The 27,382-nt window shown below is 41.7% G+C and overlaps 2 protein-coding genes across 8 annotated transcripts in view; one reads left to right on the top strand and one right to left on the bottom strand.

Annotated features, from left to right (window-relative positions):
* LOC102159433 (uncharacterized) overlaps positions 1-27,382 on the bottom strand; it is a 908,266-nt gene that overhangs the window by 725,274 nt on the left and 155,610 nt on the right. The gene's annotated exons all lie outside the window — the stretch shown is intronic.
* ACTBL2 (actin beta like 2) lies at positions 25,270-26,400 on the top strand. Its single transcript, XM_005674480.4, has one exon. It carries the CDS (start codon positions 25,270-25,272, stop codon positions 26,398-26,400), a length of 1,131 nt encoding a protein of 376 aa, XP_005674537.4.

Genomic DNA, 27,382 nt, shown 5'->3' with positions numbered 1-27,382 from the left:
CGAGAGAGGTACTCAGCCCAGTCCCTGCACCCCCCACCGCACCCCCACCCCCAGTGATTTGGAAGACCAGTAGTTTTGGAATTGAGCGACATTACCCACTGATTCTCACTTAAATCTCCCTATGCAAGCGAGCACCGGTGCCCACATTTTGAGAACTCCTTGAAGGACTCGGATCTTTGAGTAATCCAAATATAGCCTATGTACCCACAATGGTAAGAGTATTTTTATTATGTTCCTCTGGAGACAAGTAAAAATCTTCTGATTAGGTTTTAGAGAGAAAACATTTTCTCTTCTTATCTCTGTCTCCTCCCAGTTCCTACCCCAGCCTAGACACATACAAATGCTGGACAGTGGTATTGGTATGATGTCACTTCCTGTACTATGCTGTGGACCAGTCCATGTCTATTGCTGGATAAGCTGCATGGTCACAGAAGAAAGATAATGAAACTGCACATGATCCTTCGCCCTGACTGGGGCCGGGGAAGAAGGTTATCACAGCATGTTTAAGAGGATATGTCTGTGTTTTTCTGGGGCTAGTTTGCAGAAATACAATTATAGTCTGATTGGCCCCAGTCTGGAAGTAGCAATTAGCAATGCTCACCAACTAAAAAATAAAGACCATTCCAGACCATCTTGAAAACAAACACAACTTTGAAGACGGTATATTAGAAACCACTTCTAAAAGATGTTGGCAAACTTTTACCTCTAAAATACATTAAAAAAACAGCAGAGTTTTACTAGTCTAGAGCGACACTCTATCACTGGAAGACTTCAAAAAGGACCGAAAGCAACATTACATGCCTATACTTCACAGAAACTGTATTTGCATAATGGCACAAAGTGATTCAAAATTGACCTCACACAAGAAAACAGGCAACAGATGGCATTAAAATGTGATGGTGAAGGAAAATACATCATGGAAATCACTTGCAAAAGCTAAGAGACCAGGTCATTTTTCAGACTCCATGGAATTTATAGTTACTTGTTTAATGCGACATTCATTCTTTTTGAAAGATGTGGCCCAGACTACTGTGAAGAAGGCTCCTTCCTACACATGGCCTTCGATTTTTTTTATTATTATTATTCACTTATGCTTGGATAAGGAGAAAAAAAGAACTTCCTTAATCTTTGTAGCCCATTTAATCAAATATTTTTCATTTTTATTAGCCAGTTTCCATTCTTATCTGTTTTGAATGTAAATCCTCAGTTGTCCTCAGACAGCCAACCCCAGTAGGACTCTGAGATTTCCCCTTCTTGACCTAGTATTCATTTGGAACAGCACAAATCTCCAGCTGCTTTATTGAATGAATGTTGGACACAAGTAGTATTTTAATTCACATAGAGTGAAAATAGGAACTTGGATTATTGGAGGAAAGACAAGCATCGATGAAAATGGTGTTTTCCTTAAAAAACACACAGCTAACACTGAAATAAATAAAGAAGCTGCTTTCTAAATGAACACACAGCCTTCACCTAAAGCTGTCGGTTTCCTAGGTAATACAAAAATACAAAAATTTTTCTGGGAGTTCCCGTTGTGGCTCAGTGGTTCACAAGACTGACTAGTAACTGTGAGGATGCAGGTTCAAGCCCTGACCTCACTCAGTGGGTTAAACATCCGGCATTGCCGTGAGCTCTGGTGTGGGTCACAGACATGGCTCAGATCTGGCGTTGTTATGGCTGTGGTGTGGGCCAGTGGCTACAGCTCTGATTCAACCCCTAGTCTGGGAACCTCCAAATGCTGGGGGTATGGCCCTAAAAAGAAAATTGTCAGAACTGATTAATTCTGGGTTACATTTCCCACCAGAGGAATCACATTTGTGATCTTCAAGCTTTTCATAGAAACAGAGGAAAAATAATCAGCACTATTTGTTTCCCAGGCAACCCTTACCACATACCTACTAGGTGTCAGATGTATATCCTGAGCTCTGAAAAAATAATGGCCTTTCCTGCGTTAGTAAGGAAAAGGACACACCACCACTCTGTGACTCATAAAGCAACCTATTGTCTAAAATATCCAGCTTGTATTGTAAGACAATGCACACAAAGTGAGCCTCCCAAATAGTTTTACTCATCCATGGAACATGCTCATCACTCATCAAGGCAGGTAACTTTCACTGGCCTCACCTACCTATTCTCAGTTGACACATGGCCCATGTGCATAGATTTTTTTTTTCCTGCATAGGGGTGGGTGTCTTAATTTTATTGGAATATAGTTGACTTATAATGCTGTTTTAGTTTCAGGTGTCCAGCAAAGAGAATCAGTTATACATATACATGTACCCATTCCTTTTCAGATTCGTTTCCCATATAGGTTATTGTACGGTATTGAGAAAATTCCCCTTTGCTATCCAGTGCGTCCGTGTTACTTATCTGGAATTGATGCTACTTTTGCCCATGCCTCTAGTCTGCCCTGCTCCTGATAAAAACCCAGGTGCTGCCAACCCCCCACCCCCTCCCGGATGACAATTCTAAGAAAGGCTAAGTTTTCCAGGGAGCACCTATAGGCTTCTATGGGAATGACGGCTCTCCTGGTGGCTGCTGACATCAGAGCCCCACCTTCCCCTTCTCGATTACCACCCACCTCCTGGCCCCACCCCACCCTGGTCACCAGAAGGATCAAAGCCCTCCTCATTTGTATACCTGCCCCCTTGGAAGTTCTGTGCTCTTTGTCTACTTGGCTAGAAAAGGAGAGACTGAAGGAGATGGGAGGGTAGGGAGAAAGGGGCTACTGCTCCTCTTAGAATCTTTACAAGGGTGAATGTGCTTTGAATTTTCCAATCTAGTGTTTAAAACTTTCTTCCCTTACCTAAGGAAAACATACAGCTTGAGCCCATATAAAATGGCCAATATTCAACCATCTTTGACACATACAAAAATGTCAGTTTGATATGGTTCAACCTCATATTAAAGAATGACTTGACTGTCACTCTTTAATCTGAATCTGTTAGTTCTAAAGTTCAGCTTTTTAAGGATTCCTAAGACTATCATGACCTGCCACTTTCCTCTGTGACCCTGCTACGACAGGAAATGGGTTCTACGTCCCTAACAACTGACCACAAACAAATTTTGGAACACAACCCATTCATAAACTGAGGATTGCCTACAAAGGATGTTCTTTCCTATGCAAGACATGGCTGATGAATTGCATTTATTAGAATTACAGGCTAAGGAAACCACGAAAGGCTTACTTTGGGTCTCCCGATATCCCTCTCAGCCTTCTGGCTCCAAAACATACTCATAATCTAAATTTGTCTGGTAATGAGCCAGGCCATCCCAGGGAGAACTGGAACCAGGGATACAATTCGACTCATGAGGCTGGATGAAAGCCACAGGCCTGAGACGGAGGCACAGAAAAGGCTAGCTAATTTAAGGTTGGACAGATAAGGGGAGATAGTCAAAACAGTGGTTCTCCACATACTTGTCCATCAGATTAACCTGTGGAGGTTTAAAAATCCTGGTGCCTGCACATCCCTGGAAGTCCTGATTTCAATGATCCAGAGAGTATCCTGGGAAACCAAACCCGACAAAGTTTCCTAGGCAGTTCTAATGAGCAACCTCTTTTTGAGAACCTTTGTTCTAAGGAGTACTCCTAGGCCAGGCGAGAGACTTTTGAGGTAAAGACAGACATAGTATTTGAAGGTCCAGAATGAGCCCTTGATCCAAGATGTCACCCAAACAGGTGAGGCCAGTGGTCAGAAGTCCCTGAAGTGGGTGTCTGGAGGCCTGTGGACTGCAAGAAAGTCAGGAAGGCCTGTGGCATCAGTCTTGTGGGTCATAGGACCCAATCATGAGTCCAGGGGGAAAGGGGCAGGGAAGGGGTGGCACTGAGGGGTCACAGGGAGAAGGCTATAAACCAAGCACAAAATTCTACTGCTAAGAAAATTCTGAAGACATGCCAGGAATCAAAAAAAAAAAAAAAAAAAAAAGGAGCTGTGCTTGACAAACATAAAGTAGCAACATGAACCTGAAAAGTGAGAAAGCTCATTCAATGCTAAGTTCTCAGCTTCTTCTTTTCCTTTTCCCCAAAGTCAGGATAGTTCCCACAGCTGCAAGGAGGCTTCATTAACTTTGCTGGAGCCCAGTTCTTTACTGTTTTTCCCTCATAAAATAGAACCTACTTCCTCCCGTCTGCCATCCCCAAAAGAGAGGACTGTTTCCTTTAAACTCTGCCCAAGACCTAATTCTTCAGGGAATTTTCCAATCTAAGGCCATAATTGATGGCCCACTCTCTTACCTCAAAGCACGGTCATGTACAGTGTGCAGTCTGTACACTGTACAAAGGCACCCAACTGAAAAGAGAAAGAGACTAAAGTCATGTGGGCTGGTGCAGGGGGCTCTGCCCAGAGGACTCCTTTTCTCTAAATTGCACAGTTCAGTGTGCAGCAGCTCTGACAATGAAGATTGATTTGTATCTACTCCAATATTTGCTGACTGAATGACTGAATGATTAATCTACTGCCGCTAATTCATCTCCCTACCAAAATGCAAAAGTAAATGCATAAGTAAATGCTATATTTTAAACACCTCACAAGGCTTCTACACTTAATTTGCTCACATACATCTCTTCCTTAAAAATGCTCATGCAACTAAAAAATAAATAAATAAATAAATTTTTAAATATTCCATCCAGCATAGCAAGGGAAAGCTTGTACTCTGCCCAGCCAATTTTATCCACTGACGACAGCAGAGGAAAGCATAAGAGCCCCTTGTTTTGCTGTCTTTGTTTCCCATGTTATGAGTGAAATTGCATAGGAATTATGAACAGTTAGCAAATGGTGTATAAGAGACTGAAAATCAAATGACAGCTCTGTGAACATAACCAGGCTGGCCCCAGCAAAGCCAAGCTGCTAGATTTCTGGAACAAGAATTAGGGAATCCAGTTCTACCCCTGGCCCCGGCCCCAGTTCACTGTTGACCTTCCCTTGTCCTCACAACGCCAGCCTCCCAGAGCACCCACAGTGCTCTGTGACCTGAACTGCAGTGCAAAGATCGTTGAGATGCTCCTTAAAAGAATCTGAACATCTTGGACAGAAGCCACCAAGTCAAGTCACTGCTGGGAGACCTCTCCCTGCATTCCCCTCTCTCTAGGGCTGTTCGGCTACTGTTTGGATGTCTGTCCTTGACTCATCGAATTCATGGGAGGAGAAATGGGTTGTAGGAACTACTTCAGTCTCCGGCAGGACAGATATGCTTGACAGAGTTTAACCCAACTGTATAGAAAAATTCAAGAAAAATATGACTGTGCCTTTAAAGAACAGATACACACTGTACATTCGAAGTGGTCTTTCTCTCTGCTCTCCTACACTATCCCTCCTCCAGGCCGCCCCAAAGGTTAAATCCTTTGATACCACGTGCTGTATCTCATGATTGCATCACAACTATTACCTGCTCAGATGAGGGTGACCCAAATGATTCCAAATGGACCTCATTTTGTGGCCTTTGTCTTTTTCTTCCCAGTGAAAGCATCCCTTCTATTTTGGAAATCATACCTATTTCTAAAGGTAGGAATGGTCCCCTCCTACCTGGCAGAGTTCTCTGAATACATGTCCAACTCTGATCCGGCTGGTTGCTCAGAGAAGTCGCTCCCTTCTGGAAAACTGGAGGCATGCCAGAGAGGAAGGGGATGGGGAACCCACTTTTAGAATCTATTCATATTTGGGTTTTGGTCTCACAGTGAGCATTTCCCATTCACTCACAGAAATGCTTCCAATAATGTAAGGAGGGTTTAGATCAAATAGAAAAAAGATGTTCCTGCTTAATATAAGCGGAGTTTTTGTTATCACATCTGGGTCCTATCACCGTGTCAGGTGGGCCTGATTCAAGGGTCCTGCCCTAATAGTACCCTTCCGTCCTAGCACCATCTTCTTCAGGGAACTTACAATGTAAGACTGGGTGAGGGAAGGGCTGGGTTTTATTTTGTGTACTTAGCTTTGCTTGGTTTGGTTGTGCAGAGAACTGACTCTCTGCCTTTGCTTCTAAATTCGCTTTCACCTTGCTCACCTAGAAGAGGCCACGGACCTGAGAATCTGTGATGATACTGCCAGGCCTCCCCATCAGTTCACACCACCCAGCACCCCAGATTTAAGACAATCAGACAGTGGACCAAGCTATCCCTACAGTCCTTCCTGACTTGAGATTCTGCAATTCTTTTAAATGTTTTCATCTACTGAAAAATTGCTTGCAAGTATAGCTTTTATGGTGTTTCTCCTCTTCATGATTCACTTTCAGCTAGGCTAGTTAAAATCAAAAGGAAAATAAGAAGTAACAGAACCACGTGTCTGAAGTTATTATTATTAATAGGAAATTATAATTTGAAAACGTCCATCTTTTCATGAGGGGGTGGAGATGGGTAACATCTGTACTTGTACCCTGAATTGTCTTCTCTGATTTATTTTTCTTCTCTAGAAAAAGTATCCTCTAAGCAAATAAACAGAAAGTAGAATATATTTAAGCTATAAGTATATATGACTTATCTTACCCACCCACATAAAATTAAATGGGTAGGAATGCAGGGTCCAATCTTTGGAGAGACTTAAAGCCACCTAGTTCGGTGGTTCTCACCTACAAACAATTACACACACACACACACACACACACACACACACACACGTGCGCACACACACCCCAAGGGACATTTGGCAATGTCTGGGGACATCTCTGGTTGTCTCAAATGGGGAGGCTGGGTAAGGGTGCTACTGGCATCTAGTGGAAAAAGGCCCAAAGATGCTGCTAAATACCCTATAATGCATAGGAGAGCCCCTGCAACCAAGACTCATCCAGCCCAAAACATCAATGGCAATGCTGAGAAACTCTGGTCTAAATGTATGAACAGGTCTAGAAACACAAAGCCACTGTTTTTCTACACAAAAGAGAAAAGCACTTATTCTCATTAATAAATAGTAGACCCTAAGTCAGGCAGCATCAGAAATAGCAGTACATTGGAAGGAGCTACCTAAATTTGATTGCAAAGACTAAAGAGGCAGAACTTGCAGCGTCTCCCTTTCATAGAAGTGTGCGCACTACAGGGCAATGTCCTAGTTAGCCAGTAAAGAATGTTGCTGCCATCTAGGGGATGGAAAGGGGATCCTCAAAAATACACCATTCCTAGCTCCAAGGCAGAAGCCACAAGATCTGCAGGCATACAACGCACATATTTCCCACATTCATAACACTGAAAAGAAAAAGAAACACTTGGTTCTATGGCAAGCAATTATTTACATGTTTTTTTTTTTCTGGCTGTGCCTGCGGCATACAAAAATTCCTGGGCCAAGGATCAAACCCAAGCCACAGCAGTGACCAAAGCCACAGCAGTGACAACACCAGATCCTTAACCACTAGGCCACCATGGAACTCTGCAACTTTTAAAATATATATATGATTCAGAGTCTCCAGTGCCTTCAAGTATTTAATTTTCTCCATTTCACATGTGACATGAAATGGAAAGTCTAGTTTCTGATAAGGATAGCAGGTGTTTGGTGGCTGTTTTTATTCTCATAGTTAACTGGAGTGGAAAGGGGCAAGGTAGCCAATGGCCCCAGAACGCTCCAGGAGGACCTGCTCTTCCGCTCAACCCTTTTCTTTGGATCATAGAGAGATAATGCTAAGTACTCGGCAAATCATAAATCAAGGGAATTCCTTTGCTTAAAAAAAAATTATGAAATTTTAAAAAACTAGACTCTAATGAAATAAAAATTATGAAAAATCAGAGTGTAGACAGAAGTCTTTCTCCAGCCAAAAACACTGTAAATCCCTCTCTCTCTCTCTCTCTCTCTCTCTCTCTCTCAAACACACACACACACACACACACACACACACACACACACACACACACACACACGGTCCACAGAGATGACAGCTGAAAGAACTTCTCTAGAACTCTGACAGTAGCAGAAAGAGGGAATTCGCACCACCTTCCTTGCAGTTTCCAGAGACGGCAGCCCCCAGGCTGGAGGAATGCAGTTTACCCAGAACTGCAGGCTCTTTTCATTCTTACCAATGGTCTTTCTCAAGCTTTACCATGGCAGGATGGGCTGAACCTTGACCAAAGGTAGCAAACTTCCAACTTCTTCACCATAGAGATTCCTATACATCTTAAAACAATGAGAAAACTTACTATGATCTTCACAACATGCCTTTTTAAGGAGTTCTGAACTGTTTCTGTGTTTTAGGCAATGAGATTTGTTGTCTTGGTTGATGAGTTGTTTTTTTAAGCTGAGGATGTTTTATCACGGGGTTTGTTGTTGTTGTTCCATGTAAAGCTTTTAGGGCATTTTCTCTACGCCAGTAATTTTTTTTTTTTTTTTTCATTTTTGGCTGCCCTGTGGCCTATGAAGTTCCCGGGTTAGGGCTCAGATCTGAGCCACAGAATCCACCAATGCCACAGCTGCGGCAACACCAAATCCTTAACCCACTGTGACAGGCTGGGGGCTGAACAGTGTTCCAGTGCTCCCAAGATACCACTGATTCCATTGTGCCACAGAGAGAGCTCCTACTCCAGTATATTTAAATATTACAATGTTATAAGCTATGATATAGATTCTCCCATCTATTTGCAACTTTAAAATTTCGATCTAGAATTTTACATCTTTCAGTTCTGGAAAACTTTTTTTTTTTCCCCTCTCTTGGATTTTGTACCTGCTGGACTAATCCTTTGATTTTTTTTTTTAATTTTTTTCCTCCTATTTTTGCATCTTTATCATTTTGTTATACTTTCTGGAAAGCACCTCAACTTAATCTTTCAGTTGTGATGTTAAAATTTTTACTTGTGCAATATTGTTTATAAGTCCTAAGAGCTTTTTTTGGTTCTCTGGATACTTCCTTTTATGTCATTCTGTTCTTGCCTTATAGATGTAATATCATCTTTTATCTCTCTGAGGATATTATGTATCATTTTATCTTTTGCAGGCTTTTCTTTTCTTTGTTTCTTGCATTTTCTTGGCTTCTTTCATGGTCTTTTTGTTCCCATTGTCCTGTTGGGGTCTGTCTTTCATATTAGAAGCTGTTTTCAGATGGCTGGTATCTTGGCCAGTCACTTACACTCAAGAGTGAGGCAATGAGAAGCTGACTGGTAGTTTTGAGTGATTAAAGTAATAGACTTCACTGTGGGATGATTGGAGAGACCCCTAACTAATAGCATCTGGAGATCTTTCCTCGTGGCTCATTTTGGCCCCCACCCTCTTGCCTGAGTGGTGCAAGCCTGGCTGCAGGCCTGATTTTGAAGGCAACTTGGGAAAGGAGGCTGAGGAGCACTCCACACACTGTGTAGACTTTTACTTAATCCCTTAGTAGAGCCTATTCCATTAAAAGGAGTAGTTCTACCATATAAACTAGCTTCTATGCAGTTGGCACATAGAAAAATTGTCACTATAATGAAGAACTGACCTTAATTCACATGCAGTATTTCCTAAGCATGAGAGAATAGAATGTGGAGTGGAATTTCAAATTTCAGCAATAAAAGCTTTTAAGTCTGTTGTTGTATTGGCAAACAGCAACTGTTTCGCCTATATTTTGAAAATTAAAAACAAGCACCTCTACCTTGTTTTTAGAGGCTACACCCCAGCCCTGTGTGGCTTTCCACTCCTGGCTTGTACTGCCTCTTGGCACCTTAAGAGCAACTAAACTGAATTAAAATGCCACTCGTGTCTACACTGCGTGAGTTATTAGCAGCCCTGCTCTCCTGTAAGTGTTGCCAACATCCCTACTCAGTTATTTCTGACTTCTTATTACATCCCAGCCATAACAGACCCCAGCCACAATAAGCTGCCTGCCTTCATAGTCCAAGTTATTTCCCTGATTATCAATTGTTTTTATTGATGATTTGCATGGGTTTTGAATTGTTTGTCCCAATTCTTTTTTTTCCCCTTTTTCCCATTATTTTTAGGATGCAAGTTTGAAAAGTGTGGGGGTTTTTTAGGAATCCCTTCTTTACTGTGTTTTATGGTAGATTGTTTGCAAAATTGGTCACAACTTTTCCACTCTTCATATTCACAACCCTTTGCTGCTAATGTGGCATGGCAGCTCTGTCCATCAAGAAGTAGAATATGGAGTTCCCGCTGTGGCTCAGCGATAAGGAACCTGACTAGTATCCATGAGGACATGGGTTTGATACTTGGCCTCACTCAGTGGGTTAAGGATCCAGCGTTGTTGTGAGCTGCAGTGTAGGATGCAGACTCAGCTTAGATCCTGTGTTGCTGTTGCTGTGGCTGTGGCATTGGCTGGTAGCTGCAGCTCCAATTTGACCCCTAGCCTGGGAACTTCCATATGCCACAGGTGCGGCCCTAAAAAGCAAACACACACACACACACACACACACACACACACACAAAAGAGGTAGACTCTTATCTCTCCTCGCCTTGAATTTGAGCTGCCCTTGTGACTTGCTTTGTCCAGCTGAATGTGTGGCAGAGACACTGTCATTTCCCAGTCTAGGCCTCAAGAGTCCTTGCAGGCTTAGACTTACTCTCTTGAAAACCTGCCCATCCAAGGTGAAAAATCCAGACTTAGCCTGCTAGAGGATGACAGAGCCTAAGAACCAGATATGGGTCAGCCCAGCTTTCCTAGCTAAAGCCCCAGAGATATGAGGCAGGGGCAGGAGAGAATCTTTGACATACCTGCTTTGGGTCCATATCTTCAGCCAATGTTTCTGTTCCTGACCCAAATGTTCCCCCACTATTGGAAGTACCTCAGATCCCAGCTTACTGAGCCTTGCTGGGTCTCTGCAGGAAGAGCACTATTGAGCTGGGCCTCCCCTACTCCCAGATGAGGTTTCCATTTCCTCAGGTCAGCTTAGTTACCCTTCATTCACATCTTTCCTGCTCTCAAACTGTCACTGCTCCACATCCCCTCCTGTTCTCTTTGTCCTTGATTTTACTGCCTTTTTATTTCCTTATTGCAAAGTTTAGTAGTGTTTCGAGAGAGAGTAGACAAATGCATATGTTCAATCTGTCAGAGAAGAAAAAATCTCCTCACTTCATTTTATAGAGGAGGACACTGGAGTCATAGCAGCTAAGTGGCTTGCCCACGGCCATCTGGGTGGTTAGTGAAACATCTGGAACATCCAGAGCCCTGGGAGTAGTCAGTGTTCTTTCCTCTCTTTCTTGCCGCCTCCATGATAACTCCAGGAAGTCCACGGAACAGGACTAAAGGTTACCCTAGTGGATATGATTGCAGGTTTCTTCTGTACAGCACACAAGATCCTGCAGCGCATTGTCTCCTCCAGCCTTGACAAAGAAGATTAGCAGACAGGCATTCTGAAGTGTATGGTAAAAATGTCCTTTACATTGTATGAATATGTGATCTCTGCTCATGTCTAAACCATCATTTATGTAGAACCATGAATTTCTGTATTCTTACAAAGTAGGTGTAAACTTTCAGACACAAATTAGAAAATGTTCCAAAAATATTTAAAATTCCACTGACATGAGGAAATGCTTGTGCTCTAAACTGAAACAGATCTGCAAGGTGCAGCCTCACTGGACAGGTAAATGACTCCTGAGCAGGTTAGAAGTGGCTAGAATCCAGTGCTTCAGAAAAATACCAACAATCCTTACTGATGTCTAATGGCCCACAGACCAGTTACAGTATCATGTTTCTGCCAATAATCACCCCCGACCATGAGAAGGGCATGGGCTCGTCCAGGGACCAGACTCAGCTCCACCAGAGGACTCCTGTGAGCATCAAGCCAAGGTGTGGTCAAAGGGGCAAACAGAACCCCCTGTGCCTCCAAACCCAGCAGTACAAAAGCAGTGCATCTAGATCAGTAAGAAAACCTCTTGCCTTGTTTTTTCTACAGCTGTACACCATCTAAATCAATGAATCCTGAGAAACAGTTTCGTTTCCATCTCTACTCAGAGTATAGCATCCCTGACGTAGGACGACCAGTCTCTGCCTGGCTTGTGGCATTCAAATCACTCAGCATCAGCTTCAGGGTCTTTCCTTCATTGTCCACCTCCCTTTAGTCATCCCTGACTTTCCCTTTCTTAGAACATACACTCTTGCCCCACCCATAGGGTTTGCTCAGTCCCGACTTGAATCCTTGCCAGGCTGTCCTGCTGCCTGCTCTTCACCTCCTTCGCAGTAAGGAGGTGCAGTTGAGCAGAGCTGAGCAGGCATCCTGTGGTGTCCTGGGAAATGCAATGATTGCTGTTGCTAATACATATTGCACCCTTGCTCTCATTATGCACTCTGCTAAACACTTTGTAGGTACCCTCTCATGCCAAACCCAAGAAAATTTTATGGGGTAGGTACACTTATCTTTGGCACAGAGAAGAGGAGACCGAGACTTTGGGAAGTTCTGAAATGTCCCGGTTTGCAGGCCTAGCAAGCATGGGAACAAACCAAGTGGGGAAGATTCTACAGCTGTTTTGATAGTTACCGTAGAATTAGAACAGGAAAGATAAGTTGTTTTTATTTGTTTGTTTTCTGTTTTGTTGTTTTTTGCTTTTTAGGGCCGCATCTATGGCACTTGTAAGTTCCCAGGCTAGGGATAGAATAGGAGCTGCAGCTGCCAGCCTACAACACAGCCACAGCAATGTGGGATCCGAGCCACGTCTGTGACCTATGCCCCAGCTCATGGCAATACCAGATCCTTAACCCACTGAGTGAGGCCAGGGATCGAATCTGCATCCTTATGGATACTAGTCTGGTTCATTACCACTGAGCCACAGGTGGAACTCCCCAGAGCAGAGAAGTTTAGATTTTATGTGGTAGCAAATTCAGTATACATGATCTAAGAGTTTGCTGGCCATGGTCTTAGGAAAGATTTTGATGTTGGAAGGGATATTCCACAAAGCACTCTGGAGCTTAACTAACTGTGAAGTGAGTATCCAAGGCTGAAACTGAGATAGAGCAAACAGGAACAAAAATGAAAAAAACAGAAATTATCCCCAAGAATATTCAATAGAGTTTGATGTCATACCACATTATGTTTTTTAAAAAGAATAAAAATGGTTGAGTCAAAAATGACTCCCGAATTAGAAAACTGAGTGATTTTGAAAATGTTGAGGCCACTAGTATAAACAGAGCACTTTGGAGAAGCTGATGAATTTGGTATTGGATGTGCTTGGTTAGAACGTATACACAGAATATGCTAGAATGTTAACACAGCCCGATCAAGCATTTGTTGAAAAACAAACATTGGAAGCACAGGTATATAGTCAAAGATTAAAGAACAACTAAAGTTATAAGACCCTTTTGTAGGCACTGTTAAAAATAAAATGTGGGCATGATCTAGATGGTGTATTGAGGCAGACAACCACGCACATAAATAAACACAGAACAGAAAGGGATAAGAACCACACCAGGAATATAAGCTAAGTGCCGTGGAAGAAATTAAGGCAAAAAATTAATGCCTTCTAGCGAAACTGGAGAAGGCTTTATGGGGAAAACTGGTGAGCATCTGAGACCAATGGAAGATCAAAGGACAGAGAAGGTAGAAAGGACATTCCCCAGAGAAATAAACAATATCAGCAGGTCCAGGGGAACAGGAATAGCTATTAGCCCAGGAGACTGGAGCCTAAGCTTCCAGGGCAGGGGAGGAGAGGATGGTAAATATAAGGCTAGGGAAGTAGGTTGGAGCCAGATAATAGGGAGCCTTCACCTCTATATTAAGCACTTTGGACTTTGTTCTAAAGTGAATGGCAGTTATCAAAAGCTTTAGAGAAAGGAGTGACAGGTTCCTGTGTGAGTCATATGCTAATATTTCATTTCCATAAATGAATATCTGATTTGCACAAAATAAAATTCTGCTTTATATCTCTCCCCAGACACTCTACTTTCTTTGGCAAAGCTTGCCCTTGGGTTAATATTCTTGAATTCTTTTGCATTTGTTATGTTCCATACAGTATTTCTCATCAACATTTTATCTAGGTTTTCTTTCCTTTTTGGTTAGAACTAAAAATATCATCAAAGTTCACCTGAGATATCAACAACAATTTTTCCTCATTTATTTTAATCCCACAGTCTAATTTCTGATACTTCACTAGCTTGACCCAGATTCCATTTGTAGCTGGATGTAACAAAAGGAAGACTTGCTCTTCAACCAATGCTTTCCTTGTGCAAATCATTATATTGTAGCAGCTTTAGGCACCCTTTTTTCAAAGAACTCATAGTTTCAGAGGAAAGGGATCTGAAGAGGCAAAACGCATTCATTTCGACAGAACAGGAGAAATGTATTCAAAAGAAGAGACTTCTTGCTTTAAAGAAAAAAAAAAAAATCCAGAATGAGATAATATTTAAAAACTCAGGCCAGTCTTCTTCAACCTGTCCAATCAGAAAAGGAGAAAACCCAAGGCACCAGACCTCTGAATTTTTTGTTCAAAGCAAAAACAGACATAGCTGACAAAAAAATATAGTTGTAATGCATTATATTCTCAGCAATTTTCTTCTACTTGTTTAGTGAAAAATCCCTCCTCTATAACACAAACCTATTCCACCATATCCCAGCATCAGTAAAACAATGAAGAACAGAACCTTCCTTCTTGTCCTACCATATTTTGAACTCAATTCCTTTTTAAATTCCTAAAGACTAAGTGTTACATTGGAAAGTCAACAGGTAATTAAAGTAACTCAGCCACATAGTATTTTTCCTCTCTTGTGGATACCAGCTCATTCCCAAAACAAACAAAAAAAAAGGACCACAGAACACAGGTTCCCACCTGTTCTTCTCTCCTCCCCACTCTCCCAAAATGCAGGTTCCTCTTCAGTTTCTCAGAACACATTAAACTCACATGCCTACAAGAAGCATGAACAAAGCTGGGTGGAAGCAATACCACAGGAATGTGAGGACCAAGAGGGAAAGGAGAAATCACACCCCTGCTAAAGTGGTAGCTGTAGTTTGGGAATGAGGTCCATGTTGTTTGATCTTTCCTTTTTTTTTTTTTTTTCAAGAGAAGTGGGACTTCAGGAATCTACATATTTGCAAATATTTATAATTAAAAATTAAAAGACCTTTGTAGAACACTGTCTAGACCAAAGAAGTTGTGCGCAGTCTGTATGCTCTGTGTTACACGGGGGACTGGCCCATGAGCAATCTAGAACCAGCACCACATACTAGAACCATCTTTTCTGTAGCTTCTTTGCTGTTGTTTTGGTTTTTGTTTTTTTTTTTCCTGGACTTTGTAACATTATAACTAAAGGAAGAAAAACTATCAAGAGACAGGTTTAAATCCACGGGCCTCACTGGATTCTAGATTTCCTACCTTCTCTATAAGTTTCTGTTCCCTCCTCTCCTGAACTCCATCCCAAAGGGTCTTCCTGCCCATTCATCCTATTTCTGTCAGCAGACAACATGCTGCCTTGCCATCAGCAGAAAGATAACTAAGAAAACCCCAGGAGGCCAGATACTGGAAATAACTTCCTAACTATGTCTCCTGAGAGTCCCAAAAAAAGAGTGCTTCCCTTGATTTAGGAACAAATGAACTACATTGAGTCATATTCTATAAATCAAAAAGTTTTCTCTTGGAGTTCCCGCTGTGGCTCAGTGGTTAACAAATCCGACTAGGAACCATGAGGTTGTGGGTTCGATCCCTGGCATTGCTCAGTGAGTTAAGGATCTGGCACTGCTGTGAGCTGTGGTGTAGGTCACAGATGTGGCTCGGATTCCATGTTGCTGTAGCTCTGGTGTAGGCTGGAGGCTATAGCTCGGATTAGACCCCTAGGCTGGGAACCTCCATGTGCCACAGGAGCAGCCCTAGAAAAAGGCAAAAAGACAAAAAAAAAAAAAAAAAAGTTTTCTCTTGACAACAGTCAGAATGGCCATCAATAATAAGTCTACAAATAACAAATGCTGGAGAAGGTGTGGAGAAAAGGGAACCCTTCTACACTGTTGGTGGGAATGTAAATTGATACAACCGCTATGGAAAACAGTGTGGAGGTACCTCAGAAAACTAAATATAGAATTATAATATGATACAGCAATCACATTCCTGGGCATATATCCAGACAAAACTTTCATTCAAAAAGATACATGCACCCCTATGTTCACTGCAGCACTATTCACAATAGCCGAGACAAGGAAACAACCTAAATGCCCATCAACAGATGGATGGGTTAAGAAGATGCGGTAGATATGTACAATGGAATCCTACTTAGTCGTAAAAAAGAACAAAAATGTCATTTGCAGCAACATGGATGCAACTAGAGATTCTCATACTAAGTGAAGTAAGTTCCAACTAGGAACCATATGACATCACAAAGAAACCTATCTACAGAAAAGAAATAAACTCATGGACATGGAGAACAGACTTGTGGTTGCCAAGGGGGAGGGGGAGGGAGTGGGATGGACTGGGAGTCTGGGGTTAGTAGATACAAACTATAGCATGTGGAGTGGATAAGCAATGAGATCCTGCTGTGTAGCACAGGGAACTATATCCAATCACTTGTGATAGAATATTATGGAGGATAATATAAGAAAAAAATGTACATATATGTATAGGTCACTTTGCTATATAGAAGAAACAGACAGAACATTGTAAATCAATTATAATTAAAAAGAAATTTTTTTAAGTTTTCCCCTGGAAGTAAATTATGCAGCTTTCAAACCCTGAGTTAGCCTTCTCGCTCCCCCATCCTTCCTTGTACTTTACCCATGCAGTGCATTCCCAGAGTGGCAAGCACTCTTTCTAAGAAGGGAAACTGTTGTGGCTCTAGCATTTGACAGTCCACAATCCAGTTGTATAGACAAGGATATATAGATGGTCTTAATGAAAATGTGTAAGAAATTAGATATGATACTAGAGCAGTTACAAAGCCAGGTTCACCAGAATGAAGAAGAAACAGCAAACACAACTCCGTGGCCACAAGGCATTTTTCATATTTTGTTTTCTGTGTTTTTATGAAAGGCCAGATTCATTAAACTAGCCTGAAGGACCTGTGACCTCTCCTGGCCCAGGTTACATCAAATCACACCTGCATTCAGGCTTGTTCCCTCTGTCTGTCAGATTTTCCCTTTGAGTCTTCTCAGGCCCTTGATCCCTCACACACTATAAATTATCTCAGCTCCCAAGAGAATTATCCCTGGCTTTAACTTATGCTCTTAGGTGGTATGATCACTAGGGATTTATTTTGACCTAACGTCTCATTATTCTCAAGTTTTGTCACCTTCACTTCTAGAGTCTGCAGTCCCTATCCATTTTGGCTGGTTTCTATCCATTTTGGCTGGTTTCTATCCTTGGCCAGCTTCAGAGATCATCAGATGCATTCAATTACCCCAGGCCCTCCCAGGCTCACCATACTTCCTGAACCACAATCCCTGCCAGTTCCCAGGCTAGGGGTTGAATCAGAGCTACAGCTGCTGGCCTATGCCACAGCCATAGCCACGCAAGATCTATAAGCCGTTTCTGCAACCTACACCACTGCTCACAGCAACACCAGATCCCCAACCCATTGAGCAAGGCCAGGGATTGAACCCACATCCTCATGGATACTAGTCAGTCAGATTTGTTTCTGCTGTGCCACAATGGGAGCTCCTTGATATCCTATTAATAACATGAAAGAACCAGTTAAAGTTCTCCAGAAGTTTATTGGTTTTCTTCTTCTGACTTTAATATTTAACCTGGTCTTCACCCTAAGATGAGGTTTATACACTTTAAGACGATGTTTCCCTAGACTCACAGACATAGAAAACAAACTTATGGTTACCAAAGGGGAAGAGGGGTAGGGAGAAGGATAAATTAGGAGTTTGGGATTAGCAAGTACAAACTCTATACAGCACAGGAAACTACCTCAATATCCTGTCCTGTAATAAACCATAACAGAAAAGAACAGGAAAACAAATATATATTCATATATATATATATATGAATAACAAATATATATATTCATATATATATTCAAAAGAACAGGAAAACAAATATATATATTCATATATATATGAATAACAAATATATATATTCATATATATATATTCATATATATATATGAATCATTTTGCTGTACAACAGGAACTAACACAGCATTGTAAATCATTTATACTTCAATAAAAAATCAAATAAAATAGAATAAGGAGTTCTTGTCACGGCTCAGCAGAAACAAATCTGACTAGTATCCATGAGGGTGCAGGTTTAATCCCTGGCCTTGCTCAGTGGGTTAAAGGATCCAGTGTTGCTATGAGCTGTGGTGCAGGCTGGCAGCTACAGCTCCAATTCAACCCCTAGCCTGGGAACCTCCATATACCTCAGGTGTGGCCCTAAAAGAAAGAAAAAGAAAGAAAAAAAAGAAAAGAAAATATGACGTTTCCTAACAGGGAATACGAAGACTTCATAGGTACAGCCCTAGTTGGCTCTCTCTCACTGATTGTCAGCCAGATGCTCTGCATCCCGTTTTTAGCCCATCTTCAGGCAGAACTTGAGCTCTGGAGTTGATCTGCTTAGGTACAAATTCTGACATTGCTGCTATCATATCAGTCTGTGTAGCTTTGGTCAGTGTACTCATTCAGCTTCAGTTTAATCTTTCTAATATGGGGATGACAATCCTAGGTAGCTTGTGAGGGTTGTCATGATGACTGAAGAGGGAAAACATTTAGCAAAGAGACCGGCACACGCTAAGTGGTCAGGGGTCACAATTTTTACTGTTACTTTCTCCACCTTTCAGAATCATAACACAACTTGGAACTTGCCTCGGTCTTGGATAATATGTGCTTCACAGCAGCAGCAGCTGAGCTGCTATGAATATTGATATTTCCATCTGCACAACCTTCATCCCCTGTTTCTCCCCCAACCCCTTTTCCTTAGAGTCAAAGTATCTTCAAAGTTCATCTACTGCACACAGGAATCCATTCCTCCTAACAACTTTGTTTATAAGTCAGGTGAACTAGCTGAAAGCTGAACTATGGCATATTTTAAAGTTAAGCATTAGGAAGAACGGCCATAACATCCACTTATGGTCCTTTTAAACTTGGGGTGGGGGGGTTGCTTAACACCCTGTGAAGTGAATGTGGATCATGCTCATAGAAAGCAGGCCAGGAGGGGCTGAGGGCTGTGGTCACTGCACCACTAAAACAACTCTTGCGCCCTGATTATCCTCCCAAGTGCTTCCTGGAACGGGCCAAGTGGCGCCTCACCAATGCCACCTCCTTCTCCCTCTTGCCCACACCTGCCTTAAAAACACATGAGCCAGGATTTATTTGGGGACATGGTTGTCATACTTTTAAATTTTTCATGTATTTTTACAAAATTTTATATATTACCACAAATTGTAAATCACTAGGAACTATTACCAGCAATTGGTTTCGGTGGGTTTACATAAGAAATTGTTAAGACCAGGGAGTTCCCATCATGGCTCAGTGGTTAACGAATCTGACTAGGAACCATGAGGTTGCGGGTTCGATCCCTGGCCTTGCTCAGTGGGTTAAGGATCCAGCATTGCCGTGAGCTGTGATGTAGGTCGCAGATGCGGCTCAGATCCCGCGTTGCTGTGGCTCTGGTTTAGGCCAGTGGCTACAGCTCCGATTAGACCCCTAGCCTGGGAACCTCCATATGCCACAGGAGCGGCCCAAGAAATGGCAAAAAGACAAAAAAAAAGAAATTGTTAAGACCATATTTTAGAGACTTCTCCTGAATGAACCATCATAGTGGTTGAGATATGATTAAGCCATTTTATCAATGTGAAATGTAAATATTAGTATTTAACCATAATATAAATGAGTTTTTAATGTCTAAAAAGGAGTCAGCTATATCTATCAATGAAAAGAGCAGAATGAGTAATGAAAAAAGAAAATCTCACGACCTACCCATTCATGTATTAAATAAACATGTGTCAAATTCCCACTAAGAGCAGAGCATAGTTGAAGGAGATTCTCAGAGCAGTCCACCAGCAGAAGAGGTAGACGTGTGTACAAAACCTACAAAGGACAAAGAGAGCATGGGGCACAAGGAAAGACCAAAGAGGAAGGTGGCTGACTCAGCATTCCAAACTGGATTCCAGAGGTGGAAGCAGAAAGGGGCCTCATTAAAACTCTCAGTCTCAGCAGTTTGGTCAAGAGATGAGCATCTGGGGACAGGAGATAATCACTAGGACATAGCCTCTATGGGCACATGGTCCAGGGGCCCCTGATCAAATCTTCTGTGCCCAGAGGGAAAGTGACACCCAATTCTAGAGTTGCCCTCCTTCTCTCTTGCCGGCTAGGATCCAGACTCCATTCCAAACCTTTGTTGACCCTGTATACAAACCTAGGTCCAAATAAATACATTCTCGATTCTCTGATTTTTTCCAAGATGGTATTCACACCTGCAATGTCCCCTCCATGGGTCACCAGGAGCCTCCTGTTCACCCTCTGAGACTCAGGCAAAGGGTCTTCTTCCCTGGCCTCTTCCTGCCCCTTCCCCTCACCCCAGGTTCAAGGGCTTTCCCCTCCACCTTCATATCATCCCAGGCTCCTTCTCTCTATACATTAACCATGTATACTGGGGAATGATTTTCAAAACAGTCCACAGGGAGTGCCCCACCAGAACAGGTGCTGGCTGCTCCTGGCTCAGTGTAGAGTGACCACAAGTCAGTCTGTTGAGAGGGGACTTCCACCCACCAGACAGATAACAGTTTAAATATAAGAGCTGTGCTTTATTCACCAATATGTCACCAGAGCCCAGCACATGGGATGCTGAATAAGTGTCTGGTTTGAATCAGTCGAAGGCTCCTTGGAAAAGGCGAGAGCATGAGGCGCCTGTGATGGGGAGTAGGGCACTGCTCCCAGTCCCCGCAGCCTACAGTTTGTACGTGTCACACACATACCTATGTTTCCCTAGGGTTGTGTTTCACTGAGTGATTGTCAAACTAGGCCAAATGTAAAAGAAAGTGATATTCTGGGCTTCCAAAGGTTAATCATAAAGGCCCCCATAGGTTTTAAGTTTAGGTAACTGACTAAACATTTGTAAATTCCAGTCAGTCACAAAATCCATTACCTTCAGGAACTGCCCCCCAGAGTCCAGCTTTTGTAAACCCCTCTTCCAATGTTTTACTCACTCAAGTTCTTACTACTTTTTTAAAATTTAACCAGTCCCACAGATATTTTTAGATGGATGTTGAATTATGATACGTCCCTCTTGTATTATTGGGCATTAATTAAAAGAACTTCAGCATACTTTAAGAATATATAATTGATGAAAATTTCTCTTGGGACACCAATATTAAAACAGAGGTTAGAAGGTCTTCCAGCAAAAGCACACATCAGCCTCACTCATAAAGCATCAATTATACTGTGTGGACTCATTACCAGCCAGCTCTCAGTTCAAAGGCAACTCTAAGAAGAGCATTATAGTAAATCTAGAATTTAAAGATTGCTCTTGGTGTCATATGAATTCCTACACTGGCATGTTTTTGTTTTATATTCCAAACTATAGATTCATAAATAGGAACTGGTGTGAAATGTGATGGTCTTGGATTTTTTTTTTCTTTTTTTTTTTTTGGTTTTGGTTTTGGTTTTGTAGGATGTGCATGTAGTTTGTTATAGGTCTCAAAAAAAAAAAAAAGACATTTCCAAAAGCACCATCCTAGAGCAATATAATAGTGTTTTAATCACAAATTTGGTTGTGCTACACAAAAAGGAAGTACACAAAACCATTCAGTTGAAGGTTTCACAGTGAACTCTTTAACTCTGTTGCAGGAGGAATTGAGTTTGCAGTTACAGAAAATTAAGGGAAAAGATACTCCTAGTGGAAAAAAAAGAAAAACTATGGATTCTATAAAGAAGCCCACATTTTTCCATGACTGGTCATCAGAAGGAAGGTTTTGAAGGCAGCTTATAGGGTAAAGCACTAGCAAAACTCAAAGAAAAATAAGTCTGTATCAAGTTGTAGACAAAAAAGAGGGTTGGATACTCATGGCTTGATGTTACCATGACTCTCCAAGAAGCTCATGAGCAAAGACACTACCTAGATCTGGCCTTGAACTAAAGGATACAAGTCTGTCCAGTACTGCAGGACTGCTGCTACCTCTTACAAAGCAACCATAATTTAGTTGACTAGTTAATTAATTAACCAAAAGAAAGGTTTTGGAGAATTCAGACACGGCATGAAAAATCGATATGCTTTAGAAGAGCTGACAGGGGAATTACATCCGATTTACCTAACACACACAGGACAAAGTAATGAACTCCCTTAATTGTTGTTTTTCTATAAGACACTGCTGATATCCTTTGTTTTTTTTTTTTTTGTTTTTTTTCTTTTGTCTTTTTGCCTTTTCTTTTTGTTGTTGTTGTTGTTATTGTTGTTGCTATTTCTTGGGCCGCTCCCGCGGCATATGGAGGTTCCCAGGCTAGGGGTTGAATCGGAGCTGTAGCCACCAGCCTACACCAGAGCCACAGCAACGCAGGATCCGAGCCGCGTCTGCAACCTACACCACAGCTCACGGCAACGCCGGATCGTTAACCCACTGAGCAAGGGCAGGGACTGAACCTGCAACCTCATGGTTCCTAGTCGGATTCGTTAACCACTGAGCCACGACAGGAACTCCCAATATCCTTTGTTTTATCATGCTACATATGATATGTAACCTGGTTGTCTATATTTCTATATGAAAAATAAAACCCAAAAAAACTATTCCTATGAAATGATCAAGGTGTAACGTATCCTAAAAACTGAAGGAAAGTGAACACTTACTATTCTAATTGTGTACATTTTAACAACTACCGAGACATTTTGGCCACATCCACAAAGCAGATAGAAGTTGCCAGGCCAGGGATCAAACGGGAACCACAGTAGTAACCAGAGCCACAGCAGTGAAAACCCTGAGCCACCGAGGAACTCCCCAGAAGATCAAAACATTTTAAAGATCAATTCAAATATATTATTTTTAAATGCACTAAATCACTAAACTTTGTTCACTGTTGTGTAATTCAAACGTTATTGCAAATAAATACATAAAATTTTTATAATTTGCACTTTAATAAATCATGCAAGATAATTGGACACTCAGCCTCTATGCAATCAACATGAACCCAATAAACCTAGTTCTATGAACAATGTCTGCCCATGGTAGTACTTAATGAAATCTAGTTATTAGAAACTTACACCAGGAAATTAAACCTGTAGTGGTTTACTTTCTTGATTTTACTTGATCTGTAATGTGTTAGAGGTCTGTTAAATATCCCTAAATTTTACAGGATATAAATGTATTATAATTACAGCTGTCAGGCCACTCTTGGTCACTCATCATTTTCATTCATTAAAACAATTTCTATCAAGAGTTCCCACTATGGTACAGTAGGTGAAGAACCTGACTGCAGTGGCTCAGGCCACTCCAAAGGCTTGGGTTCAACTCCTGGTCCAGTGCAGTGGGTTAAAGGACCTGGTGTTGCCGTAGCTGCAGTGTAGGTCACAGCTGCAACTTGGACTCACTCCCTGGCTTGGGTGAGGCCATTAAAAAAAATTAAATAAGTAAAAAAAATTTTTTTAAGTTTCTGTCATGATTATACCCTGATATATTACGAATCTAATGGGGGGAAAAAATCTTAAAAAAAGGGAAGTTTGCAGAGTCAAATTCATAAGAACAATGTATTAAGAAAGAAAAGTTAAAACCACTATGGAAAATAGTATGGAGGTTCCTTAGAAAATTATAAACAGAATTGCCACATGATCCAGCAATCTCACTCCTGGGAATATATTTACAAAACTATAATTCAAAAAGTTGTATGCACTTTTCACAGCAGCACTATTCATAATAGGCAAGACATGGAAACAACCTAAATACATCAACAAATGAATGGATACAGAAGAATGGATATATACAATGGAATACTACTCAGCCATTAAAAAGAGGAAAATAGGAGTTCTCATTGTAGCTCAGCAGCTTTAGGACCCTATGTAGTCTCCATGAGGATACAGGTTCAATCCCTAGCCTCATTCAGTAGGTTAAGGATCCAGTATTGCCACAGGCTGCAGTGTAGGTTGCAGATGTGGCTTGGATCAGGTATTGCTATGGCTATGGCAGGGACCTGCAGCTACAGCTCCAATTCAACCCCTAGCCCAGGAACTTCCATGTGTTATAGGTACAACTGCAAAAAGAAAAAAAAAAATAATAACAAAATAATGCCATTTGAAGCAACATGGATGCAACTAGAGATTATCATACTAAATGAAGTAAGTCAGAAAGACAAATACCTATAAGTGATAAGTGTGAAATCTAAAATATGATATCACCTATAAGTGGTAAGTGTGAAATCTAAAATATGGCACAAATGAACTGATCTATGAAAGAGAAACAGACTCGCAGACATAGAAAATAGACTTGTGGTTGCCAAAGGGAGGACAGGGGGAGTGGGATGGACTGGGAGTTTGGGGTTAGTAAGGTAAACTATTACATTTAGAATGGATAAACTACTATATAGTAGTAGTAGCACAGGAAACTATGTCCAAAATCCTGTGATAGATCATGATGAAAAATAAAATTTTTAAAAAGGAATGTATAGGAGTTCCTGTCATGGCTCAGGGAAATGAATCCAACTAGTATCCATGAGGATTCAAATTCAATCCCTGGCCTCACCCAGTGGGTTAAGGATACAGCATTGCCGTGAGCTGTGGTATAGGTTGCAGACATGGCTCAGATCTGGCATTGCTGAGGCTTTGGTGTATGTTGGTGGCTGCAGTTCCAATATGACCCCTGGCCTGGGAACTTTCACACACCATGGGTGTGTCCCTAAAAAGCAAAAAATTAAAAAATAAAAAAGAATGTGTATATATATATCTGAGTCACTTTGCCGTAAAGCAAAAATTGGCACATTATAAATCAACTATATTTTTTTTTAAAAAGTAACTACAAAAAAAAAAAAAAAAAAAAAAGAAAGAAAAGTTAAAGCCAATATAGAGAAAATGGACACAGACTGTAAGCTGGAGAAAGAGTGGCCCTTTTGGTGGTATTACCCTGACCTCACACTAGCTTTCTTTCATCTTGCTTTTATACCCCCATAGTATCATCATAGTTGTCTAGACACTGCACTAAAGCAGGCTGACATCCATGTGTGGGTTGCCTAATTACAGTAACTTAAGATTTGGCCACTCGGTAGCCAATTTTCTCCTTATGAAGGAAGGTCTACTAATGATCTGTATAATCATCATCATCATTAATACCTCAAAGGCAACACCACCCAAAAATGCTGGGAACCGGTGGGACAGGACATGGGTGGTGCCAGTGTGTACCTATAAATACCTGTCATCACAGCACAGGCTCCCCCTCCGAAGGCAGTTCTGAAGTGTTTTCAGCCTGTTCATCCCTGTCTTGCACACCAGTCTGGTATTTATATTTAGCTTCTGTTCACCCACCTGCAAGATTCTGGCCAGCACCATGACTGATGATGAGCTGTCTGCCTTGGTGGTGGATAATGGCTCAGGGATGTGCAAGGCAGGCTTTGGTGGTGACGATGCCCCCCGGGCTGTGTTCCCCTCCATGGTAGGGCGTCCCCGGCACCAGGGCGTCATGATAGGCATGGGCCAGAAGGACTGCTATGTGGGGGATGAAGCCCAGAGCAAGAGGGGCATCCTGACCCTGAAGTATCCCATTGAGCATGGAGTGGTCACCAACTGGGATGACATGGAGAAGATCTGGCACCACACTTTCTACAATGAGCTCCGTGTGGCACCAGATGAGCACCCCATCCTCCTCACCGAGGCCCCCCTCAACCCCAAGATCAACCGAGAGAAAATGACTCAGATCATGTTCGAGGCTTTCAACACACCTGCCATGTATGTGGCTATCCAGGCTGTGTTATCCCTCTATGCCTCGGGCCGGACCACTGGCATCGTGATGGATTCTGGGGATGGGGTCACTCACACAGTGCCCATCTATGAAGGCTACGCCCTGCCCCATGCCATCCTCCGTCTGGACCTGGCTGGCAGAGACCTGACTGACTACCTCATGAAGATCCTGACGGAACGAGGCTACAACTTTACCACCACAGCCGAGCGGGAGATTGTCCGCGATGTCAAAGAGAAGCTGTGCTACGTGGCCCTGGACTTCGAACAAGAGATGGTCGGTGCTGCTGCATCCCCCTCACTCGAAAGAAGCTATGAGCTTCCCGATGGGCAGGTGATCACCATTGGGAATGAACGCTTTCGATGCCCTGAAGCCATTTTCCAGCCTTCCTTTCTGGGCATTGAGTCCAGCGGGATCCATGAGACAACCTTCAACTCTATCACGAAGTGTGACGTGGATATTCGCAAGGACCTGTATGCCAACACTGTGCTGTCTGGAGGCAGCACCATGTACCCTGGCATTGCTGACCGGATGCAGAGGGAAATCGTAGCCCTGGCACCCAGCACCATGAAAATCAAGATCATAGCTCCCCCAGAGCGCAAGTATTCCGTTTGGATCGGGGGCTCCATCCTGGCCAGCCTGTCCACATTCCAGCAGATGTGGATCAGTAAGCAGGAATATGATGAGGCTGGTCCTCCCATTGTCCACAGGAAATGTTTCTGAATGGGCTTCCATGCTTGTGCCCTTACATTTTCCTCAGTTTCTAGACCCTAGCAATGGTACTGCTTTTATCGACTTTCAGTTGAGGCAAGGTAAATCATTCAGTCTTGCTAGTGTACAAACCAGCAAACTCACCTCCAACTCAGCATTGTGGGCTCCCACCCAGCTAACTGTAATTTGACTTCTATCAACTTAAGGAGAATTCTGAGATCCTATTCTATTTTCTTTACCTTTACGGTTCAAGAAATGTAGGCCTGCTTGAATGAAAATAAGTGACACAGAGTAAAATGACAAATGTGTTTTCAGTATGGATAACTAGAATTTCCAATCTTTAAATATTAGTTCTTGCTTAAAATATTTAACAACAAATAGCAGGCTGTACCACCTTGTAAAAAAAAGTGTATGTATTTAGCAAATATGTCTTATTAGTTAGAATTTTGGTTTTGTTTTACTTCTTTGTATAGAAATAATAATATGGGTCAATAACATCCATATTTACATAAGCACTAGGAAAATAAAATATTCCATCTTAAAATAGTGATAAATCTGGCTATCTGAATAGCTAATGTGAATTTCTTAATTTCTCAACAGTCACTATTTTAGTAACTGTATTTTCCTTTATTAAATAAGCATAATGAAATAGCAGGATTCCAATACTGTTGTTTATAAAGCAACTGCATTTTCAGCTCCAAGTGGAGTTCTGCTTGTCAAACACCTATTTTAATGTCTAACTTACCAAACTTCATTACACTTATAACAGCAAAAGTACTACAGATAAGGCCTAACTTTTAAAATAAAAAGAGATTGTGATATTAATTAATGTCATTATGTTAAGCTTGACAAGGATAATTTTATTTCTATTGCTTAGCATAATAATGCACATCTTGAATAATTTCTGTAGGCCATGATTTTGGATATTTCTCTTATCAAGGACTTCACTGCCAGAAAATATAGCTACAGCATCTTTGTAACTTATAAATTCTAG

Source organism: Sus scrofa, chromosome 16 (genome assembly GCF_054392235.1).
Source record: "Sus scrofa isolate SSC_HxYL_T2T_F1_AM1 chromosome 16, Sscrofa_HxYL_maternal_Yorkshire_Landrace_v2.0, whole genome shotgun sequence".
In the NCBI taxonomy this organism is placed as follows: domain Eukaryota; kingdom Metazoa; phylum Chordata; class Mammalia; order Artiodactyla; family Suidae; genus Sus; species Sus scrofa.
Note: the sequence above shows the minus strand (reverse complement) of the source record. Positions and strands in the feature narration are given on the sequence as shown.

Coding starts and splice junctions, on each gene's coding strand:
- ACTBL2 (XM_005674480.4), top strand. CDS start 25,270: ATGACTGATGATGAGCTGTCTGCCTTGGTGGTGGATAATGGCTCAGGG.